Here is a 23623-nt window from a genome sequence, read left to right as displayed (position 1 = left end):
GCTTTCTGAGTGGCCACCCCAGAGGTTTCCTGGAGTGCATTACCTTGCTGGCAGCCAGGAACAGCTGTTTCCAGACATCTCACTAATTAAGTAATTAGGCAACCAAGTCAGACTGTTTGCTCTTGCCAATGTAAATGTGTACGACTCCAACTGCACCCCTAAGATGGGCATGATTTTTATGGTGTCATCCTAACTTTGTCCAAATGTACAGCTTATTATTTAACATTAGAAAATGGTTGGAATTTGCACTGTGCAGCACAAAATCACGATGAGGAGAAGCAGAAGAGAGGATGGTCCTGGAGCTTGCAACTGTAGATCGACTGGAAATCCCACTCTGTTCCTGTTCTGTAGGGTGGGAACATCATCTGGGGCCACTAAACTGTCCTTCCAAATTAAATCAGGTGTTCTGCAGGGAAGAGTATTGCATTTAACAGAGGCATGTGGTAGTGTGCTCCTTGCCAAGCACTGAGCCAAATTAAAAGGCTGGAGTGAAGAAATACTTGAAGACAGGTTTTAGAACAGCTTATCAGAGCAGATTCTCATGGCTCACGAGTATCTTTAAATACTTTACCTCCCTTTTACACGTTAGAGGCTTAAAGCACAGTTAAGGGAGGTGAGCAAGGACACGCAAGAAGCCGAGGAAAGGCGCAGCTTTCTCTATCATACCTCAGAACTTCTTTTTGTTTATTCATACGTGGCATAAATTATTACTCAGAGTAAATACTTGATGAGGGTCGATTCTTAGGCACGGGAAGAAGGGCAAGGTGCCCCGGAGGCACCGCACACCGGCCGGGACGTGCTGCAGCAGTGCGGGGCCTCTCTCGCCCGGGGGGTTCCCGTTATGGGAGTGGGCCCGGGGGGTTCCCGTTGCGGAGCGGGCCCGGTTTGCGGTGCGGGGCTCCCGGCCCGGGGGTTCCCGTTATGGGAGCGGGCCCGGTTTGCGGTGCGGGGCTCCCGGCCCGGGAGTTCCGTTATGGGAGCGGGCCCGGTTTGCAGTGCGGGGCTCTCGGCCCGGGGGTTCCCGTTATGGGAGCGGGCCCGGTTTGCAGTGCGGGGTTCCCGGCCTGGGGGTTCCCGTTATGGGAGCGGGCCCGGTTTGCAGTGCGCGGCTCCCGGCCCGGGGGTTCCCGTTGCGGGAGCGGGCCCGGTTTGCGGTGCGGGGCTCCCGGCCTGGGGGTTCCCGTTATGGGAGCGGGCCCGGTTTGCAGTGCGGGGTTCCCGGCCTGGGGGTTCCCGTTATGGGAGCGGGCCCGGTTTGCGGTGTGGGGTTCCCGGCCCGGGGCCGCTCCGCTCGGAGCGCGGCCGTGGCCGGGCGGCGGCGCTGGCGAGGCCCGGGGGGGCCGGTGCGCGTCACGGCGGGGGGCGGGCGGGGAGCCCCCGCTGCGGGGGCGTCGGGGCCGCGCCTGGGCAGCGGGCGGAGCCGCCGCCGCCTCCTGCCGGAGCCGCTCCGCGCGTCGGAGGCTGCGCTCGGCTCCGCTGGGCTCGGTGCGGCTCCGCAGCAGCTGCCGGCGGCCGGGGAGGGAGCGAGCGGGCGCCGCCGCCCGCGCCGCGCCGATGGGTCTCCTCCTGCTCCTCTGGGCGTGTGCGGCCGCCGCCGGGGCAGGTGAGGGGCCGAGCCGGGGTCCGTAGCGGGGCTGGGTTCCGTGGCGGGGTTGGGGTCCGCCCCGGCCGCCTCCCCGGGGAGCGAGGGCCGGGGCCGCCGCCCGGGGCGCGCCGGTGGCGGGCGGAAACTTTGCGGAGAGGCGGCGGCGGCGGTGGCAGCGGGAGCCGCCCCGGCCGTGCGGGGCCGGGCATCCCCCACCGTGCCGTGCCGCGCCGGGCGGGCCGGGCTCGGGGCTCCGCGGGGCGCAGCCGGGCTCGGGGCTCTGTGGGGCGGGCGCTGCGCGGGGGCCGGGGGCGGGCGTGGGAAAGTTTTGCGAGAGCGGCGAGCGGGCTGAGCCCCGCGGGGACCGGGAACGGAGCGGCGGCCGGCGAGGATCCGGGTCCGTGCCCGTGCCCGGGCGGTGCTGTCCGCGGTGCTGCCCGCGGTGCTGCCCGCGGTGCCGGGCGCGGGGCGCGGCGCTATGGGCGTGATGCGGCTGGCAGCGCGTTATTCCAGCCGGCTCCGCTGTCTCTCCAGCCTTGCGCGACCCGAGTAGCGCTTCTTGTTCCTTGCGAAGGCTTTGTTCTTGGTCCCCGCGTAGCGCTCCTCCTCGGCTGGAGCTGCTGAGGGACACGTTTCTCCTTTCTGCTTTCTAGCTGTTCTCAGGGAAACCACCCGGCACAATTATCAAAATGCAAAGGAATTAATGTTTTGTAATTAAATTCTTATAGTAATTATAAGCTCATCAAAATCTACAGAGAGATGCGGCATAAAAACAGTTGGAAGAAAATACTGCCCGTCCCTTTCATAGTGGTGTTACCCCTGATAGTGCATACGGAGATTTTAAATGGTCAGCAGGGACCCAAAACTCTGCTACTTGGAAAGTTCTCTGTGTGCAACAATTGCCATCGAAGTTGTGAGAGGAGAGAGCAAAATGCCTGTTCTAGAACCTCTTCTTTACTATTTTACTGATTCACGTGGGTACGTGCAAATGGCTTGATTGTGTTGAGTGTGCTTTAAGGAAAAGTTTTTCCATCCCCAGACAGCAGGTTGCACATGTCGAGGGCGTTATAAATGTGCTGCATATGTTGCATGGCTGCACATTAGCTAGATGGAGCATGGCATGATTGCTGGTGCTTGGGTGTAAGTGATAAAGGCAGAAGCAGAGAATAAAAGCTGTCAGAGCTGTAAGGCAGAATTAATTTCTTTTAGGGATTTCCTAGTGACATCATTCATAATTATATGGCTTAATCCTCTAATCTACTGTAGTGCCTTCAGTTCACATTGGGCTGAATCCACCAAGTCCTGAGATGATTTCTACTCCCGCCCACCTGCCTGAAGCACTTGGACTGTTGCTTGTGTAAGCCACTGATTTAAGGGGAATGGCCCAATTACTTTAAATAGGAATTGAAACCAACATCATCCAGAATCGGGCCCAGGCATTGCACAGCTCTCCAGCGAGAGCAGACTGCCTGATGCTTAATTTTTACTTTAGAAAGAGATGGCATTTCCAGCTACTTGTTCCACTGGAGAGAGACAGCATGAAATGCTAGATGCAAGTGTGGTTGATATGCATGTGGTATCTTTCTGATAGACTGGGGGAGACCACAGGGGAAAAGGAGACTTGCTTATCATACTGAGGCTGCTGATTTGTTGTTTATTAATTATTAACTCGGCATTCGAGTGCCTGCTGCCGTTTGAAGACCCAGCTCAGGAAAATGACTAGGTATTTAAAGCAGTGTAGGCTCTTGCTAAATAGTTACTGTGACATAAGAAACGGTCTCTGTTTTCAAAAGTATTTTAAAAGCTGGACGAGAACACACTGAAGCTGTCACACAGGATCCTTTGCTGGCATAAATTGAAGCCTGAAGTATACAGTGATGTATACTTGTTGAGCCCTGGGTATTCAGGGTGGAATAAACAGCTTTAATAGAGCAGTGGAGCCACTGTGATTTATGGGAGTGCCTACCCTTGCTCGCTGTGGTTTCTGTCCCCACCCTGTTGATGGCTGTGACAGAGCTTTCACTTACTTTAATGGGTTTGAGATTTGTCTTACTGAACACAGTTTGTCCTTTCTGTTGAGCAAGTTTTAGTACCTACTTGACCTCCCTTCATATCAGTAGATTACTGCTGATTTGAATAGATGTAAGCCCTTTCTAATGAGGGACAGCATACTCTGTTTCTCACAGGGACAGCAAACACTTGGCTTTGCTGGTAGGTAAATTCACACAATTTACATTGTGCTGCTTTTGTGCTCAATGGAAACCTTAGAAGAACAACAAGTCATTTATTGTTTTGGTTCTGGTCTTTATTCCAGGAGGGGGAGGTGTTTTTAGTCCACCAGTGTGGATGTTGTCACTTGTGGTCATTCAGTGCCTGAGTGCCTACAGTGGAAGTCAAAGATAGTACAAAAAGCCTGATGAAGTTGCTGATGATCTGGGAAGTTTTTACCTTTGGAGGAGTTTATCTGGGTTCGCTAATATTGTCCCAATTCCAATTTTCTACAAAAATGTGTTTATCCCCATATCCTTATGTAAGCACTGTGTGTGTGGATGTGTCAGCACTCTTGGAGCTTCAGTTCCATCAAATGCCTCTAGATCTTAATTTTCCTTGTAGAGTAAGGTTGCTAGAGACCTCCTAAGCTGTATTTTCAGTATTTTTTAATGCTCTGTCCCTTGTGGAGCAGAATCCTCTATGTTAGCACAACATGTTATTCCATCAACGTTTCATCCTTGAGGAAAAGACAAAGTTCTGGAGTACAGAAGATTTATGAGTAGTGTATGTAACTTCTTGTTCATTCTGTACACCTCAGTAATTTCTCAGAGCCTTTCAAAGAATCAAACTAGAGTACTTGCTGCTTAAATGATCCAGAAGTATAGTCCTGGAATAACAAATCAATCAATTTAGACCTGAATGTGAAGTCTACTTAGTGGAAATCAATCTGGACGTGCTTTACAGGTAATGTCCTTGCTCCATGGAAGTCAATGGGACTTTTAGCATTGACTTCAGCTGTGTCAGGATTTCATTCTTGGAGCCTGTTACTAATGATGTTAGTGAAAAATGTAATTAGGAAAGTGTTTGGATTCCACACGAGCTATTTGACCTGTGTCTCAGGCACAGATCTCATGTCACTCTTCCTGCTGTGTTGAGAGAAACACTGAGGGCAGGCTGCTCTCTTCCCATCCCTAGGAAAAATGAGCTATCTTTGATGAATTTGGTGTGCTAACCATCATGTTGCCCTGCACTCTTCCACACAGCATTTTCAAACTTTTGGAGTCTGTGTCTTTTATGTCAATCCCACCAGGTAGATTGAGGGGTACCCAGGCTTTTCCTGGGCACAAGCCTGTTATGAATTTCAGGTTTAGATTTCTGCTTTCCCAGCAGGTGCTCCTGCAGCCCAGGGGTGCTGCAGCTGGCTGGGGTGAGTGAATGTGGGCTTTGGCAGCAGCAGAGGCAGTGGCAAATACCTTGGTGAGCCACCTAAAGGCTCTTAGCCTACAGGAGGGTGCTCTTTGCCCTGCTTCCACATCTGCTCCATGCTCCTTTGGTCCACTTGGGAAAAGGGATTGGGTTTAGGTGATGAACTGTGGGCCTGCTCAGTTGGTCACAGCCAGGCAGGAAATGTGAGAGGAGTTTTCAGCCCTTACATCTCCCTGGAAATCATGTGGCCAACAGATGAATGCTGCAAATCTCTCTCATGGTTTTGCCTAGGTGGTTATGCTTTTCTTTATTTGTTACTCTTGAACCTTTTGAAGATACTGGATAAATGTATCAGCTCTAGAATGTTTTAACATGTGCACAGTAAAATCTCTGGGAAGGAAATAGCTTAATTGAAAGACTTGGAATAGAATATCTTCTCTTTCCTGCCTCTCAGTTACTGTCTTATAAGTAATTACTGTGTACTCTGTGTGTGTGAGTGGGAAGGCACTAGAAATGTCTGTGCTAGATATTCTTCTCTATTCTTTCCATTACCTGATTTGAAATAAAAATTGATCTAACTCTCTCTGCCTCCAACAGCTGTAGGATTTGGAATGGATCCTGGCTTACAAATTGATATCATCACAGAGCTGGATCTGGTGAATACAACCCTGGGGGTAACACAAGTGTCAGGACTACACAATGCCAGCAAAGCCTTCTTATTCCAAGGTGAGAGAAACATCCTCTGCTTTCTTATCTTGCTTCTGTCTGCATGAGCTCAGGACAGCTTTGATGCTTAAAGGGCTCCCTGTAATGGTGGTCTTACCTAATTATTGCTTTCTTTTATGTCTGTTTCTTGGAATTAGTTCTTGAAATACAGATGCTATTTTGTGTGTGTGTGTGCTGTCAGGTAGTGGCAAGGGAATTTTGGGTGTGTTTTCAATACTCCCTGATATTTATTTCTCATTAAATATGTCAGAGTAGTTCCAATGGGTGGACTTGTGGGTTTTTTCTCTATGGTCATATACATGCAGAGAGGCACACAGCTAAAGCTGAGTAACTATGAGAAGGCATTTCATGTGTTAACACTGATTGGTAATGTAGCAAATCTTTAATCAACGTTGTGAAAACTGCTAAGGGGGCCAAATAGAATGCTTTTGTGTTTAAGTCAAGGGCAAGATAAGTCACTTTGTGGTTTTTTTCCCCCTTCATTAAGTATTCTAACGTAAAGTTTGTGAAGTGTTTGAAAATTATGTTGGGTTTTTTCTTTTGTATTTTTACTGAGTGAGATTCTGGATGTAGTTTTTCAATGTATTTAGGTAAGGTCTAGATTAAGGGACAGTGTCCCATGGGGTGGAAGCACTGAGTTGCTACAATATGCTAATTAGGCAGGAAAGACATTTATATGATTTGAGATTAACATGTGAATTTTAAGGCACTATTGGAAACATTTTTATTGTGGAGGCTTCCTATGTTTCTTCTTTACTGTGCTTTAGTCAATGTTGAAGACCCTTTTTCTTATCTGTCTTCTGTAGCTGTTTTTAGAGGCAAATGATTATGATCTCATTCAGCTTCAGTTCTGGATCTGCAGTGCAGGGAAGTGGGTCTGCAATCTTGCTTCATTCTTTATCTGGCCAAGGCCAGTCTAGGAGTCAGAGCAGAGCTGCTTCTGGAGACCACCTCAGGAGTTGTTTTCTGTCTTTTATGATACAACAAGCAGCTTAATTTTCACTGATTCCCAAATTATTGCCCAAAAGAGCAGCATTGATTCTTTTCATTTAAAGATATCAGTTTTTTTTCTCTTGATACCCTGAGTCCAGGTTTGTGTATTATGGACAAATAATACATTATAGTCAATCCTCTAAGGACTGCAGTGGCCTAAATATGTTAATGATTCCAAGTGCTATTTCATGCAGTTAATTGCAACCACACTGATGAGTTGCAATGTGAGTTTTCACAGACTGGTGGTCAGAGCTGTAGGGAAGAAGTCTGAGATGTGTTTGTCAGGACTTGGATTGAGACCACTGATACTGAAAGTAGCTTTGAAATGTTAATGGTGAAGATGTTTTGGATATTCTGTTCTTTTGTCCATTTGTAATTTGGGAACTTAGGACTGGTGTAAGAAAGGTGGGACTTACAAAATCCATGTGAATGGATATGCTGAAAGATAGATGCTCATGGGAAGCAATAAACAAACATTCACAGTATGAAATGAATAAATAATTTGAAGACTGTAGTTAGGTACATAAAGCTTGTTTTAATTCCCAGAACAGAAATGCTTTTTGCTAATGCTCACAGGAATAGCTCTCTTTTTGAGTAAAGCCTCTAGTGTAAAACTTCCTGGAAGGTGGCTCAGGAAAGTGACTCTCTTTGGTAAAGCTCATCAGCCCTTGGGTTGTGAGAAGACTGAAGGCCTTTGCTGTCAGCTGGGATGGAATCTGAAGCTGCCCTGTTGTCTTCTTCCCTTCTTGTTCCTATCTGTTGCTTGTTAAATGTCAGCAGTGTGTTGGCAGCTGTAGGGATTCCCTTTCAGTAGCAGAGGTGACTTTACAGCTACAGTCTGGCTGTGGGCCATGTCCTTTGGCTGGAACCAGGAGATACTCTACTCAATTTGGATTTTTATCTTGCCATACAGTAAAACCAGGATGGAACTTGGAGTGTATGGGAGATTGCTATGTCTAAGACAGAAGTAATACTTTATTCCACAGAGATCCACAAACAAACCGCTGGTCCAACATGACACTGTTATGGTTTGAGAGGAAGTGAGGTTTTTTGGGATGCTGTGGTCAAACCAGTAGGTGCTCAGATTTGAATATTGGCACCTGGCGTGGCCACTGGGGACATGGATACGCCTCTGAGAACACAGGGGTTAAAAGCAGAGAACTCCCAGGAAAACTTTCTCTTAATTCTGGTGGGTGAAAGGTTCAGAGCTGCCCTGCCTGGCTGGCCCTGAGGATGGAAGGGTGGAGGAGCACTGAGAGGCATCGGGCAGCTCTCCCAGGAGAGAGAGACAGAGAGGGAGAGAGCCAGCCTGTGCCTGTGCCACCTTGAAATTGGATAGCACGGCCGGCCGAGGAGAAGGGGGGACGCAGGGCAGCCTTGGGAGTTCTGGACAGGCAGAGCCTGAGATTTTTAACCCTTTTGATGATGATGGATGAATGGAAACCTTACAAATGCTGATCCTCCTGGAGCTGAATGAGAAGAGAGATAGAGATGAGATAAGAGGAAATGGGCCACGAGAGAAGTGGAAAAGAATCTTGGGAGGGAGGAGGTGATGGAGTGGCCTTTGGCTGGACTTTTCTTGTATAGCCATGGACAGAACCATTTTTCCTGTGACAAGAGACTGCATCTGGGGGGGAGGCAATGGCTCAGAGACAAGAGAGTTCAGTGATGTTATGTGAAGGAGTGCATGGACAGAGACAACGGGTGAGGAGGGTGGTGGTGCCCTCCATCTTCAGTGGAGGAGAAGATCTCTGTTCCTGACACCCCTCGGCCCCAGGGGGTGAATTTGGGGGGGGACAGGTGTCCCAAAAGTGAGACACTGTGCTTTTTTGGAACTGGACAAAGCACCCTTAAAAGGGGAACCCTAGAAGCAGCTCTGGTGCATGTGCAGTGGTGAGAGCACTGGGCATGGAAGGAAGATGTCACGATGGCAAATGATCTCCAGGCGGTGCCACGTGTGACAGGAAACACACGAGGTCTCAACTGTGTTTCCAGGGGAAGCCATGGCACAAGAGGGACTCCTCTCTCCTTGATGAGCTGAGAATTGATTATCTAAAGGGTGGTGATGGACTGAGAGCTGGTGATCTGAGAGACAGATGTATTGGAAATTTGGTGGGAGGAGGAAGAAATGTTTTTGGAAGGTTTTCATTCTTTCTGTGTGTTTCTTTTTACATGTGGTTGTAGGTTAATAAAGTTTTCTCTTCTTTATTCCTAAGCTGGAGCCTGCTTTGCTCTATTCCTGGTCCCATCTCACAGCAGACACCAGGGAGAATGTATTCTCATGGGGGCATTCACTGGCATTGCACCAGCCTCAAACCGTGACACACTCGCAGAGGAGAGAGAGCCTGGAAGTTAGCACTGAGTTTCAAAATGACTGTATCCTCTTGGAGCAGCTATTCCAGGTGGAAGGTGTGGTGCTTTCAGCACAGCTCTGCTCTGGTTAGTCCTTACCACATTTTCACAGTGGCAGTTTTGCCTGCCGCCTTTGACAGCGTGTATGGGGGCTCTGAGCTTACGTAAAAGCTCCCTGTGGAACATTTTCTGTCTTGTGAGATGAATTTTCTAAAATGGCTATACTGGAGCTGTTCAAACTGAGAGTGTTCCAGCAAGTTTGCATCTTGGAGGTAGAGAAATGGTAATTTTTTCCCCAATCCAGACAGTTTTGTGTCCAGGGTAAGTTCAGGAAAATATGGAATCTTCTCCTAAGCAATTATTTTTTTTTGTGAATTAAACTATTTGAAAGAGAAAGCTCTGTAAGTTTTGAGCATTCTTGAAATGGAAAAGGGGGGTGATATGAAAATATGCACAAAAAAAGGGGAAAATATTATTTTTAATTTGACTTTTCATCAGTGATAGCTCTCTTACAGTAAATGACATACTCTTTATTACAGAGTTTCTGAGGAGTGGTGTCATTATTAATTTATCCTAGAGAAGATGCAGAAAGAATTTTCATTGACGAGTTTGTGATTTCAGTCTGAGACCATCCCAGTAAAGCTGGTGGAGTATTCTGATTTTTTAATAATATTGGTATGAACAGCCAAACCTCAGATTTCTGAGTGAAACAGATTTATAGGCTAAGAAACAAATTCAGCTCTGTTGCAAATTGTGTGACAGCATGGTAGAACCAAAGTGGCAATTGAGAGATGTGGGTTGCCTTTGGGCAAGCAAATCTGTTCCTAATTCAGAAAAGCATAGAAACCTATAATTAAGTGTAGTCATCTGAGTTGTCCTGCTGGGCATGGGCTTTGATTGTTAGAGTATTTCAGCTGGATTTTTGATTGATCAGTTCCATTATTTGAATTTTTCAGTTCCATTCTCTGTGAAAGGGGGATGAGGAAGTAAAAAACCAGAGCAGTGTAAGTGCTGACAATGTGCATTAGAGGAAATGTAGATATAGAACTCATAATTGCAATTCTGCAAACAGTCTGATTCTTAAGATCCATAACATTCTGGTGTCTTAATTATTTGTCTTTTATTAACTTTCACACACAAACATGGGAGAGGATGTCTTGGTGGGCAGATGATTTGCTCTAGCATGAAAGGGCAAAGGAGGGTGAGTGGAGATTCTTGATAGGTGCTTTTGGGCAATGGGGCACCCAAGACCCTAATGTCTGACCCACATCTTCAGCTAGGAGGCCAGGGAAGTCAAGGAAATGGTTGTGGGGCTGGGTGGAAAATCTGCCTCAAAGAAATATACTGAAAAGACGAACTTTTCACCTAATAATGTGCCTTACAATAACATCTGACAAACATGGAATGTAAGAGATCTACAAATGGTGTCTTACAGGCATGAGAGATGAACAGGATCAGAACAGGATTATACTGTAAACTGTAGATAATACAATTAATGCAAATAGTAAATATTGTAAATAGTGCATTAAGAAACCCTGAGCTATGGCTCCCTTGCTGGGGCTCAGCCCTGTTCCCTGTTTCAGATACCAGGGAAGCAGGGCTTGTGCTGACTTTGGCTTACCAGCATCTTGAATTCAGTAGCAGAGGAAACCTTAGTTATCTGATGATAACTAAGGCAAAAGGGGGCAAAAATAAGGCAAAACTGGTCACCCTGTTTCTGGGTAGACTGGGACCAGTTTTTAGCCTAGCTGTTAAATGATGGGATTACTTTAACCAGTCTGACTTTCGTTCCATGCTCAGTTTGTGTTGTGGAAGTGAGATTTTATTCCCTTTACAACCTGTCAGCTATGCCTATTTCTTTTTAATTCTTCCTGCAACGTCTCTTTGGAGTTAACAGAGACTTAAAGCCCTTAAGGCTTTATTTACATAACAGTCCCCCCCCAGCCCTGAAAGTTTATTAAGGCTTTGCTGTTTCCTTTACTGGCAATCTGGCACTATTTTTCTACTTAGCCTTTAAATTAGGAATGGTCTTTTTACTACATGTACTATGTTTAGCACTCAGCAAAAGAAACCACTGAGTACTGTTCAAAGTCTGGAGATCTGCAGTGCTTTGTTCTTGACCATTTCTTGACTTGTATTACACAGCCACTGGATTTAAGAGAAACACCTGGCCTGGAGCTGCTGCAGCACAGGGTTCAGTCATGCTCCTTTTTCCCACTTTGTGCCAGACACTGCTGAGTGCTTTTCTGTACTCTCGTGGCTCCTACAGGAAAGGTGAAAGAATAACAAGTGCCTTAAAGCGTAGAGAAAGGCAATGTTTTTGTGAGAAAAAGAGCGAAACTTGTTGAGTTCCTGGAAAAAAAGGACTGTCCTGCTTCAGGCCAAAAGAGAGATCAAAGCTGCACTTCCAAGGCGGGTGGAGGTGAGTCCCAGGAGACCCTGGAGCTTCCAGAAGAAGTGCACTCCTCTCTGTTGGTGTTTTCCTTCAGTGTTGTACAAATCCTGGCTTTTTTAAGACTAATTCCTCACTTAGAGAGTGGAAGTGTTTCCAGATTCCACTCCAGGAATTTCAGTCAGGTTTTGCAGTGCTGAACTGAAAGAGGTTTGGATGCTGGCCAGCTTTGCTGTGTTTTAGGCTGGTGGATAAGAACAACTGCCTAAATTGATCTTGTCATCAGGAGTGTAGAGGGGAGGTGGGATAAGCACACACCCCTTTTTATCAGAACAAAATACCTCTGTCTCTGGTGGGGCAGTCTTCAGGAAATGCTTCTTGTGCCCTGGCAATGCTTTTGGGGCAGCAGCTCAGCACTGAGCTGTGCTCACTGAATCCCAGGGCCAGTGTGCTGTGTCACAGACATCTTTTATGAAAAAATCCTTTTTTTAGGATTTTTCCTCCTGAGAAGCTGAGAGGCCTCAGGAACAAAATGTAACCAATGGTTATCTGCTGCTGTGGAATGCAACAGGTGCATCTGGGATTGGGCTCATGTGGTTGTTTCTAATCAATGGCCAATCACAGTCAGCTGGCTCAGACTCTGTCTGACACAGAAGCTTTGTTATAATTTTATTCCTTTCTATTCTTAGCTGGCCTTCTGATGAAACCTTTTCTTCTATTCTTTAGTATACTTTTAATGTAATATATATCATAAGATAATAAATCAGCCTTCTGGAACATGGAGTCAGATCCTCGTCTCTTCCCTCATCCTGGGACCCCTGTGAACACGGTCACAGGGCTGAGCTTCTCACCCTCAGTCCCATGGCCTGGGTGCTGTGGCCAGGGTTGGACTCCTCTCCAAGTGTTAAACTCTGTTATGGCAGCGTGATGTGCAAGGTGTGGGAGCTGCAGGGCTCAGGACAGAGCCAGGGGCTGGGTGAGAGGGAGCAGAGAACAGCTCAGGGAGGAAACTTGCCATTGCCCTTCCTGGGGCAGGGGGTGGGAGGTCTGCAGTGGGCAGGAGAGATAAACTTTAATTTTGGAATGCAGGCGTCAGTCCCTCTTTACGTGAGATAATGAGACAAGAGTCATTGCTTTTTGTGGGATCTCTCCTGCTACCTTTATGGCAAATATTAAATATCAGCAGTATTGTTTTTACAGAGCACAAATCTTACAGCAGCAGAAAAATTAGGAAGGCACAACATGGTGGCTGGAAATCTTAGCTCTGCCTTCAGGTGTCATGGGAGAGAGCAGCTCTGGTACCTTCCCATGGTGGTGCATCCAAATATCCCCTCTGGTGGGAACACCAGGGTTTTTGGGGCAACCCCCTCCTGCTTTGGGACACTTGGCAGAGCAGCTGATGACCCTTGCACTGTTGGAAAGGAATGGCTGTTTTTATTTTTATTTTTTTTTCACCAGGTCTTGCCCACTGGCACTTGGGTGTGTGTCTGTGCAGCTGCCCCCCCTCCAGCTGGATGAGATTTTGTTTTTTCCCCTTTTAAAGTCCACTTTGCCTGAGGTGCTGCTGGCCTGGGCGTGGGGCTGGCCAGAACCAGCAGTGTGTCCCCTCACAGAGGTGTCCTGCAGCTCACCAGAGCTTTATCTCTGTGGAAACTCTGCAAGCTCCTTGAACCTGCGAGCTTTTATTTTATTTTTTAAAGGTCAGCGCGAGGTATTTTGCCATTGATGTGCCACACTGTGCAGGCCTGCTCTGCTTCCTGTAAGGGGGGGGTTAATTTGGGGTTTTACCCCATGTTGCCTGTCCTAGGCTTCAAGTGATGGTGGGCAATACCTGGTGAAAAAAAAAATAGAAATAATAATCCCTTTCCAACAGTGCAAGGGTCATGAGTTCATGAAGGAGAGGCAGCTTCCATCAGGTAAAAACCCTTTGTATTTGTCAGTAAAAACACCTTGAGGTGTGGATCAGCCTCTTGCCCCATCCTGTGGTAACATTCAGGTGTGGCAGCATTCTGTGCTGCTTCATTTGGGCTCTTCCTCCTGGCTGTCCACTGAGGTATCCCCCTCTCCCCTGGGCATGGCAGAATTGGTGCTTTACCCTTCTGAGAATCCCCCTCTCATCTGGGCATTGCAGAATTGGTGCTTTATCCTTCTGAGAATCCCCCTCTCATCTGGGCATGGCAGAATTGGTGCTTTACCCTTCTGAGAATCCCCCTCTCATCTGGGCATGGCAGAATTGGTGCTTTACCCTTCTGAGAATCCCCCTCTCATCTGGGCATGGCAGAATTGGTGCTTTACTCAGAGCTCATCTGCTTTCAGGGCTGGTTCTGCAGGCACTCATGGACACCTCTTCTGCCAGTGTCTGTCTGTCCCTGTGATGGAGGCTTGGGGGGCTGTTAGCAACAGGGCCCAGCCCATCCTTTGGAGAGTGGGATCCTCACTGGTGCTCCACACTCATCCCTGGAGGTGTTCCCCTGTGTTTCCCAGCTCCAGCCTGGTCCTTAGAAGCCATGGCAGCTGCCCACCGTCCTGGAGTGCTGACAGAGGTGTTAGCCCTTTGTCAGAGTCTGTGAAGCACTGCTAAAATAAGGATTTAAAGAGGATGCCAACACCTGGGCTGCCTGCACCCGGCAGGATGGAGGGAAGTGGGACTTCCCTGCTGGAGATGGTTTCTGGGCTTGTGTCCAGCAGCAGGATTGAGCTCTTCTTGGGGCCTTGAGTGCTTGTCCTGCTCCTCACCCCTTCCTTCCTTCCCTGCTTCGCAGCCCTTCCCTCTGTAGGAGCTGGGGGTGAGGGGGACTCAAAGCTGGAGGTGCGGCATCACCAGCCGGGGTTTGTGTACAAATCACCAACAGGACAGGACTGCTGGGAACGTGCCTTGAGCTGTTTGATTTTCCAGCATCACTCTCATTCCATGGTTATGACAATGGGAAGATGCCACCAGCTCACAGCCCAGGCAGCAGACCAAGAACTTAATGCTACAACTCACTTTATAAGCTTTTTGCCCAATCACACAAAGCAAAAGCACATTGACAGTAGTTCCATCCAACCACTATAAGCACAGGTACCTTTGGTTAAACAATGCTTGCTTATTTCAAATACAATACCTGCTTGTGAGCCTTAAAACACAATGCACAGAGCTCCATTATTAAGCTTCAAACTTCCTAATATCTCACTAGATAAACTTTTCTGTAGCTTAGGGAGTTATTCTAGACAAGCATTAATACACAGACCATTGTTCTAGTTGCCCTTGCTTTTCTACAGTTTAAATAATTTTTCTGCTGCCCAATCTCATGGCTGCTGCTCAGCTCTAATCACAGTTCTGCTGTCTCTGAGGCCTGCCTTTTGCAGCTTTCCCAAAACCCTCTGATTTTGTGGGTTCCCACAGTGTAGGAGCAAGGAGTGAGTGTGTGAGTGACAAGGACGTGGTTGGGATGGGCAGGTTCCCCTGGGAGCCAGCAGGACCCAGGCTGGTGCTGGGCACAGGGGGAAAAGAGGAGAAACAGAGGCAGATATGAATGCCATCTGTAGCCAGTCCATCTTAGAAGCAATAGGTATTTAAACTCCAAGGTCCAGTTCTTGTATATGTTTCGCTCTAAAGTGATCTTTATGCTCTGTATATCTTCATGTCACATTCCAGTTCGCAAAAAGTTTTTAAAAAATGAAAATAAAGACATAAAAAGAAGGGGGCTACACAATTCAGAACTAAGCTTTACAGCACAAATTGATCTCCTCTGGGAGTGTCTGTTCCCACAGATGCCAAATGGAAACCTCACAGCTTCAGAGGAGGAGTCACCTGGATGTGCAAGGGAAGGTGAGCTCTGGCAGGGGGAGCAGGGGATGAGGTGAGATCTGACAGGCAGGGCCACAAATGGCCTCAGAGGAGGGGAGAGGTGAGGGAGAGCTCTGTGGAGGAGCTGGGGGCCAAGGAGGAAGCAGCTGATGGCAAATTGTGATGAGGACAATGCCAGTGTTGTAAATGGTGTTCCATTTGTGTTGACTTGGGGCTGGGTTGGGAATTGCTGTTTTGGGGTGAGTTGATGGGTGTTTGTTGTGGGTCCTGGGGCGGGGAGGTCCAGGGTTTGGTGGGGGTGGGAGGTGAATGCACGGATCCAAACCCACCAATCCTGGACTTGAGAGGGGTTATAAAATGAGGGCTTCAGGTGGGTTTGGGGTTCTTCTCCTTCTGAAGGATCTACTGTCTGGGGGAGAACCCAGCGTGTTTGGGACACGTTGTTATCTTTGGGTTGTTGTGTGGGAGCTGGGGCTTATCTCAAACTCCCCGTCCTCTGTAGTTTGTTTTGATAAACAAGAGCCTGTTTCCTTCTCAAAATCTGGCCTCGTTCGAATTCATAACACAAGGACTTTAACTTGAGGCATGGTGGGGAGAGGTGCAGAGTAAAGGGGGCTGTGCCCAGCAGCTGGAGAAGCAACCTGGAGAGAGGGGCACGGGGCTGTGGCTGGATGGGAAACACAAAGTCTGCAGTCCTGGGCCAGGAGAGCAGGATTAGGTGAAGGTTTGCTTTTTCTACAGGCAGCATTAAGGCAGCATAATCAGGAAAAGCACAGCAAGTTTAGATTTGGGGTTGCTGTAAAGTACCCCTGATGTGTACTGAGATTTCACAAGTGTCTTTGGAGGATGCAGCTTGGAGAATGTGGGGGTTTGTGTTAGTGAATTAGAACCTTACTTTTGCTGTAAAACTGCCCATTCCTCCAACAGTGTTACAGAGAATTCACTAATATTTGTAGCAGGCTCAAGTACTGTGCTGGAGTAATTAGCTTGGTGTGTTCTGCCTTCAGAGAAGGATTTGGATATGGTGGATTTACTGTTCAAGGTGAGTCCTGAACAGTAAAGATGAAGCAACACTTAAGATCCTTGTTTGTTAGTTTTTCCTCTTTGTTCTTTCCTTTGTGCACTGACTGTGACCTGTGATCACTGGCTGTGGGATGCTGTAATTAAGAAAGGTTTTGGAATATTCATCCCCAGAGGGTTGAGCAAGGATTTCCTGTGATACTTTAATTCAGACATCTGCCTAACTTATAAATTATATATATATATATTAATATAACTAATCTTTTAATATAGCTAATCTTTTGTTTTGTATACACAATACAAATTTTTTTCTTTCAATTTAATGGTTAGTCTAAGTGAGGCTACTTTCCATTGCAAAAACCATTTTCAGAACACAGAAAGAATCTGCAATTGAATCCAATGAGCTAGGAAGGGTTGAGTGAGATGAATCATCTTCAGTGGAGGAAATTAAAGATCACTTGAGACATAATTATTAAACAATGCTTTGATGCTTCAAAGGTACATAAAATGCTATTAATTTTGTTAGTTCCCAGAGGTAGTTTTTAAAATACTCTTATATATCCATCCTGTCTTGGCTGTTTCTTGTTTAATGTCTGAATTATGTTAGAAACCGGTCCAGGTGTAAAATTTATCCAACATATTGATATGAAAGTATAGCTTGTGAATAATTTCAGAGTTTCTCCTTCAGCATTTCTTTGTTTAAAACACCCTTGCCCCCTGCTTCCAAGCAAGTGTAGACTAAAATAGAAACCTAGTCACATTAAACAACAGTGACCAATTTCTACTTCTACCTTTTCCCCCTCCCCCATCCTGAATGCTGTCATGCTGCCTTCTGTTACTTGACATTTTTTGGATTTCCCATCATGTCTGTCATGATTAGGAGAGAGTTCTGAGCACATATTGCCTCTGTCCTTGACAGTTATTTTTGCTTTCCTGGGAGACAATAATTGTGCTGCTTATCTATCTTCATTTGCCACGATGGGAAGTACAGAGGGGAAGTGGGATAAGTACTTCTGGAGTGTGCTAAAAGCCTTGAATGCTTCTGGCAACCTGTTGACAAAGTCCTGTCATGAAGATAAGCAGAAAAGGAAGACAAGCTCTTTACTCTTTAATGGGCTGAGGGGGGATGCAGAAATTAGTTTCTGATACTGCTGCTAAGGGTGTTCTACACCACGTGGTCCTTACAGTGAAAGTAACTGAGATAAAAGCAGGACTAACAGTTTGAGTTTCTTGTATCCTCATCAAAATAAGATGATGACAAAAACTGTCTTTTCCATGCAAAGATTTTGGCAAATGGGTACTCTTCAGTCACACCATCCTGTAATTAGCTCCTTGTTTATTAAACAAGCATTAAAATGGAGGAGGAATATTCTATAGCATCTTGTCAGATGGGCCCAGGTGCTGGTCAGAGCTGTGGGAAGCTGGGGTGAAGCAGGGTTGGCACCTGAGCTCTGCTGCCTTGGGGCAAGTGCCTGAGTGGTCCTGGGTGAAGAATCCTGCCCCTCATATGCAGCTCTGGTTTGCTGGACAGATGCTGCATCAAAAGAGGGCAGAACTGGAGCATTTGTAGGGCACTGCTGAGCTACAGCTGCTTGAAATGCAGAGGATGGGAAAAGCACTGCTCAAGAATTGGGTTCTTACTGTAGGCAGTGAAACAAAGCGGCCTATTATTGTGTATTTTGAGCCCAAGGGTGGTGATATCTTAAATTTTAAACCAGTTTTAGTAGGAACTTGTTAATAACTGAGCAAAATATTTACATTTGGCCTACTTGATTAAATTACTTCTAAACACAGCGACATCTTTTGCCTAAAAGGAAGTGGTGTTATTTGTAATTACTTTCACGAGTTTTCTTTTTAAGATTTTGTACCTTAAAGAAGTACACAAAGGCATAGACAGCCAGACCTAATGAAGGAGCCAGGAATGGACCATTTCCTGTGATGAAAAATCCTGCTCTCTTGGAACTGTCTATCAAGAATAAAGATTAGATGCTACTTGAGACCTCAACCTACTTCTTCTGTGCCAAATTCTAGAACAATCCTGCCACCTGTGGTGTGGGTGTATAAATGATACACGAGGGGGGATGTTTTTTCTGTTATTTTTTTCATTTTCACCACATAAATGGCACAAAGTATTCATGTCATACTATGCTGGTTTTATGGTGTTATATCATGTGATTGTCTTGCTTTTTTTGGCCTATTCAAAGATACAGAGAGTATTAGGTTTTTATTTTTTTAATAGAATGGGCAAAAATTGATTTTGGTGCCTGATGCCCACTCCAACATGGGATGATATCCTTAGTTATAGGTTGCATATCTGCTAAAATAACATAGCTGGTCCTGTAATTCTGATGACAGGGATCTGTGAATCACTATTTTAGAGCAGTAAGTCCAGCAGCTCAGAATTGGTTTTGCTTCCTAAAAGCCTCTCATTACAGTTTTTCTGTCCCTCATCCTCCCTCCTTTGTGGCAACATTTCTTAAATTACAATGGAGCTCGCTGTGGGTCCCTGTACTGTAAATAGGACAAATTGTACAGGATCACTGCAGCTGCTGGGGCTGTTTTAGGGTCTGTCTTCCCTTGCACATCCAGGTGACTCCTCCTCTGAAGCTGTGAGGTTTCCATTTGGCATCTGTGGGAACAGACACTCCCAGAGGAGATCAATTTGTGCTGTAAAGCTTAGTTCTGAATTGTGTAGCCCCCTTCTTTTACGTCTTTATTTTCATTTTTTAAAAACTTTTTGCGAACTGGAATGTGACATGAAGATATACAGAACATAAAGATCGTTTTAGAGCGAAACACATACAAGAACTGGACCTTGGAGTTTAAATACTTGTTGCTTCTAAGATGGACTGGCTACAGATGGCATTCATATCTGCCTCTGTTTCTCTCTCTCTACTTCAGCTCATTGTGAATAATTCTGAAACTTTAAAGCCTCTTCCTGGGGAAAACAAAGCCAAGATGTGTGGGAGGGGAGTGGGATTTGTGTGTGTATGTGTCATGATTGTTCGTGGTCTGTGGAGGTCTCCACAGATGCTCATCATGCTGTTTCCAAAGCCAAGCAGCACAGCCTTAAAACATGACATTTGTAGAATAATTTGGTAAATGCTGATGATTTGGAAACCTCATGTGTTGCATTTATCCCAACCTTCCTTTTCAGGGAATGTACTGACAAGCTGGGGTAGGAGGACCCTGCAGTATTAGTTACAGTGATCTTGTTTGGGAAATAGTGGAAGAAATTTAGGTATTTAGGTTTCCTTTATTGTAAATAATTATGGAGCCAGAAAAAGAAGAGTTTTGCTCATATTTCTCTCATATCTAAGTCATGTCCTCTGCTTTAGCTTTTTGTTCTCTGATACTGGCATGCTTTTAATATTTTTTGATGTCTTGTGAATGGCAGCTTTCAGATGGGATATACTGCCCACCTTGCTTCGTGCCATGCTAATCTCTTCAAAATGTGATCATTAAAAATAAAAGTAAACATTATTGCTGGTGTTACTGCTAACAGCAAGAAAGGCAGAAGAGGAGGGACATGAGGCATTTCTATTTAAATAAAAGCTTATTTTCAGAAACAAAGGCTTATGGAGAAAAGGGAGCTCTTAGTACCCCAATCACGTTTCCTGTTACGGATGAACCCACAGCAATGGATGCTATCAAAGTTGTCATATTTTATTCATGAGTTGTGGTATGCTTGGGTGAAATAAGAAAAGCAATGGTCCAAATCATAATTATGGTGTAAAAAGATAAAACAGTTATTATTGTGACTTTTTAAAAGAAATTATCAAATCTCAAATCATGTAAAACTCCTGGAGAATGACTAAGTATGTTAGTTATTTATGGATCTTTGTTGTGGGTGTTGTGAAACATTTCACCAATAGCATTTATATTTATTTTGGGAGAAAATATAAATGTGTGCCTATGTACGTTCCAAGAAACAAAGACATCTAGAATATTGAATATAAACATAAAGAGGCTGACAGCAGAAATTATACTTCAGTAGAGAAGGGCTCTCACAAATGTATTATGCCTCATGTTATTATCATGCAGTTAATAAATAAAACAGACACCCAGGATTTAATTTGCTTTAGCAATAACATGGAAGTGATTTTTTTCCTCGGGGTAAGAAAACAAAAGGGAGAATTAGTTCATGAAACATGTGCTGTTTAATGCTTGTATAAATCATTTATAGAGTATAAAAAAACCCCTGAAATCGTAACTTTTTAGCAATACATGACCTATGCTTTAAAAGTAATTAAAAAACTATTTAGACTGTCAAGTCTTTGAGAGTTTGTGAACCAAGAGAGCACTTCAGCATATGCTTGCTTCCAACTCCAAGGATAATTTCATTGCCTTTAGTTGGATTATTCATGTGATAAAATGACTGGAAATTAAAACCTGTGTGTGGGTGTACCCAGGTCTGTTAGCTGCATTAGGATAGTAACCTCTCTCCACAGTGAAGAAACCAAGTCAGATTTCTGCTTAGCTGAAACTTCCCTTTTAATGAACTATTTCAAGTAGTATTTTGATTTACACATTTTAGAGTGCAGGTTTTCACCAGGGAGGCAAATTTTAATTTCTGTATGGCTTTGCTGAAGTTAGACTGGGATTTTCAACAAAGTCAGAGTAACTTAGCATTCTCCTTGTTTCCTGCTCCTGTGGAATCTGGATCTTAAAATTTTGTTGAAATGGGTTATTTGTTGATTGTATCTGTTAAATTCATAGAAAACTTAGGAATCATAAAGCACTTCAGAAGTACTTGTGGTTTTTTTTTTCTAAACATTGTTGCCATTATTGGATCAGTATTTGTTATTACCTGGAAGAAAGAATAGTGCTAAATGAGAAATCAGAATTATTACCTACTGCTCAAAGTGTGGATCTGTCTCTCTCTTCTGTTAACTTTATATTTTATTTCTGGATTACAAACACACATGGAGTTATAATGGGAGGAAATAAGACCAAACCTACAATTAGTAGTTTTTTGCAAAACTTGTCTCCTGTTTCTGATTTTTAGTTCTAGGGGTTCCTCACCTTCTGGTGCCATCTTAAGTTTCCTTTAAACAAATGCAGATTGTCTTTTGTCAAGTTTTGGTATATATTATAATTTTTTAAAAGTAATCTCTAATATTTTTGTGTGACTTCAAGCATATTTAAAAATGCTTTGTAGAAGGGGAGGAAAAAACTGTTTATCTTGCTTTTTCATGAAGCCATATTTTTGAGTGGCTCATTATTTTGTGTGTGACATTAGTATTTAGTATATTCTTGAAATAGGTCCTTGGAATGGCCGGTATTACTCCAGCAAAATGGATAGCACCCTGGGAATGGTTCTTGGCAATTCCTGAATTTTCCCAGTGTTGCTACTGGCTCTGTTCACAGTGTTGCTGGTGTAAGTCCACGTTCTTTCTGTTAAAATGTTATTTTACAAATTGGCAAAGAGCAATCTTTACAGGAACAGTAACACGATAACCTTATCTAATATAGGTAAGCAGTGGGAAAGTTGATACAATCAGCGACTCCTGAACTAATTAACTGACAACACATGTAATTTGATTTAACTCACATGATTTAAGAGCAGATTATGTGCTTTTAGTGATAGTGAACTTCTGGAGCATTTCAACAAAGTGTTTAATTTAAGGGATCAACCATTTGTAAACAGTCTTGATTTCAGCATGAATCCCTTGAGGAAGGAACGGAGCCTACTTGAGAAGACGAGCTCAGCAGCTGCTTAAAATACTTGAAATAAGGTTCAAGTGGCTGCCTTGAGCAACAGGTGAAGTGTAGCCTGAGCACAGTGGTGGCTGCTGGTGACAGCAGGAAAGCTGTTCCGAGGCCCTTGGCTGCCTGCAGGTGTCTGATGTTGGTCCATGGCAGCCACTTGGGTTGGTGACAGTGCCAGTCCTCAGCTGGCCTTCGAGTGGAACCAGGCTGCTGCTTCTCCTTGTGCTGCTGGAGAGCTTCCCTTGCTTTCCTTCCAGTGCTTCCCTTGCTCTTTCTGCCTCTGTGGGTGGAAAAGCCAAGGAGGAAGCCCTGGAGGAAGGAGGCCCATGGGAATTTGCTGGATACAGGAAATCTGCTGCTGTGCTTGCCCAGCCACGTCAGGCACCTTTGGCTGGCTGCTGTCACTGACATATTTTATGGAAATCCTTCTGCTAGGACTTTTCTCCTGAGGAGCTGAGAAGCCTCAGAAAAGAAATGTAAACAATAACTATCTGCTGGCTGTGGAATGTGGTCTGGAGATGGTTTATCAACAGGTGCATCTTTGATTGGTTCCATGTGAATTGTTTTTAATTAATGGCCAATCACAGCCAGCTGTGTCAGGACTCTGGTCAGTCACAGGTTTTCTATAATCATTCTTTGCTAGCCTTCTCATGTCTCCTTTCTCTTTCTTTAGTATAGTTTCAGTATATCATTTTCTTTTAATACAATATATATCATAAAATAATAAATCAGCCTTCTGAAACATGGAGTGAAGATTCTCATCTCTTCTGCACCGGTGCAGTTTGAGACGCTGATAAAGCAAACAAAGGACTTAAGACTCTCTGACATCTACTTAATTAGCATGAGTGTGGTCACTCTAGCTGGTGCTCAAGTCAAGGCAATTTTCAAGAAGTGAAGAGTGTGATACTAAGCCACTAAATCAGCTAAATTAGTGGTTGAGGAGAAACTATGATTTGATAAGTATTCTCTGTTTGATTTCAGTGACTCAAAATTCTCCTGCTCCTGGCAACTGGAGTTTTAGGGCTGGGTTTGCAGTGGCTTCCTGAAAGGATTTTTATTTATAGGTGCATATATAATTTTAAACACTGGGTGAATTTTGTTAGGGGAGACCTATTTGTAAAGTAGTTTACAAACATGTTTATCAAAATGACAGCAATAAATGAGCACGTATAGCCAGGGGTAGTTTGGCATGATGCAAAAGCAGAGTTTACATGGAATAACACTATTTTTCCACCTTCTCTAGTGGAACTGCTTTTGCTGTATAGTCATGGGAACTTACCTTTGTGACATTAGCAGTTCACCCTGGTAATTGCTCCATCCTCTAATTTAATGAAAACCCATTAAACCGAAACAATAATTAAAATGAGACATCATCTCTGTAGGAGGCTTGCATATTAAAATCACCAAGCATTTCACTGCAGACGGATCTTATTCTTGAGAAACACTGTTTGAAGCAACATGTAAAAAGTGATTTACAATGAATAATCATAATTTAGGAAGCTGTGCTGTTGAACATGATTTCCTACTGTTTATTACTGACTCTGAGTGGAGCTAGCAAGGCAAAAACATTTACAGTGTCTTTTCATGCTCAGAAGCAGAGACGTGCTTATGAGAATACATCATGCCCTCTTTGGTG

At 44.9% G+C, this 23623-nt stretch overlaps 1 protein-coding gene across 3 annotated transcripts in view; it reads left to right on the top strand.

Moving 5' to 3' along the window:
• Positions 1 to 1388: 1388 nt before the first annotated feature.
• NELL1 (neural EGFL like 1) overlaps positions 1389 to 23623 on the top strand; it is a 318623-nt gene continuing 296388 nt past the window's right edge. For 2 of the 3 annotated variants that reach the window (XM_071417121.1, XM_071417122.1), the window contains exons 1-2: positions 1413 to 1603; positions 5600 to 5728. In XM_071417121.1, the coding sequence (XP_071273222.1) occupies positions 1555 to 1603; positions 5600 to 5728 (178 nt within the window). In that variant the 5' untranslated portion in view covers positions 1413 to 1554. Of the gene's footprint in view, positions 1604 to 5599; positions 5729 to 23623 lie in introns of all 3 variants that reach the window. The other variant, XM_071417123.1, reaches the window with a different exon arrangement.

The sequence above is a fragment of the Agelaius tricolor genome, unplaced genomic scaffold, assembly GCF_023055355.1.
Source record: "Agelaius tricolor isolate 1412-34295 unplaced genomic scaffold, bAgeTri1.0.p SCAF_67, whole genome shotgun sequence".
NCBI lineage: Eukaryota > Metazoa > Chordata > Aves > Passeriformes > Icteridae > Agelaius > Agelaius tricolor.
The sequence above is the reverse complement of the archived record's forward strand: the minus strand, read 5'-3'. Positions and strand labels throughout refer to the sequence as shown.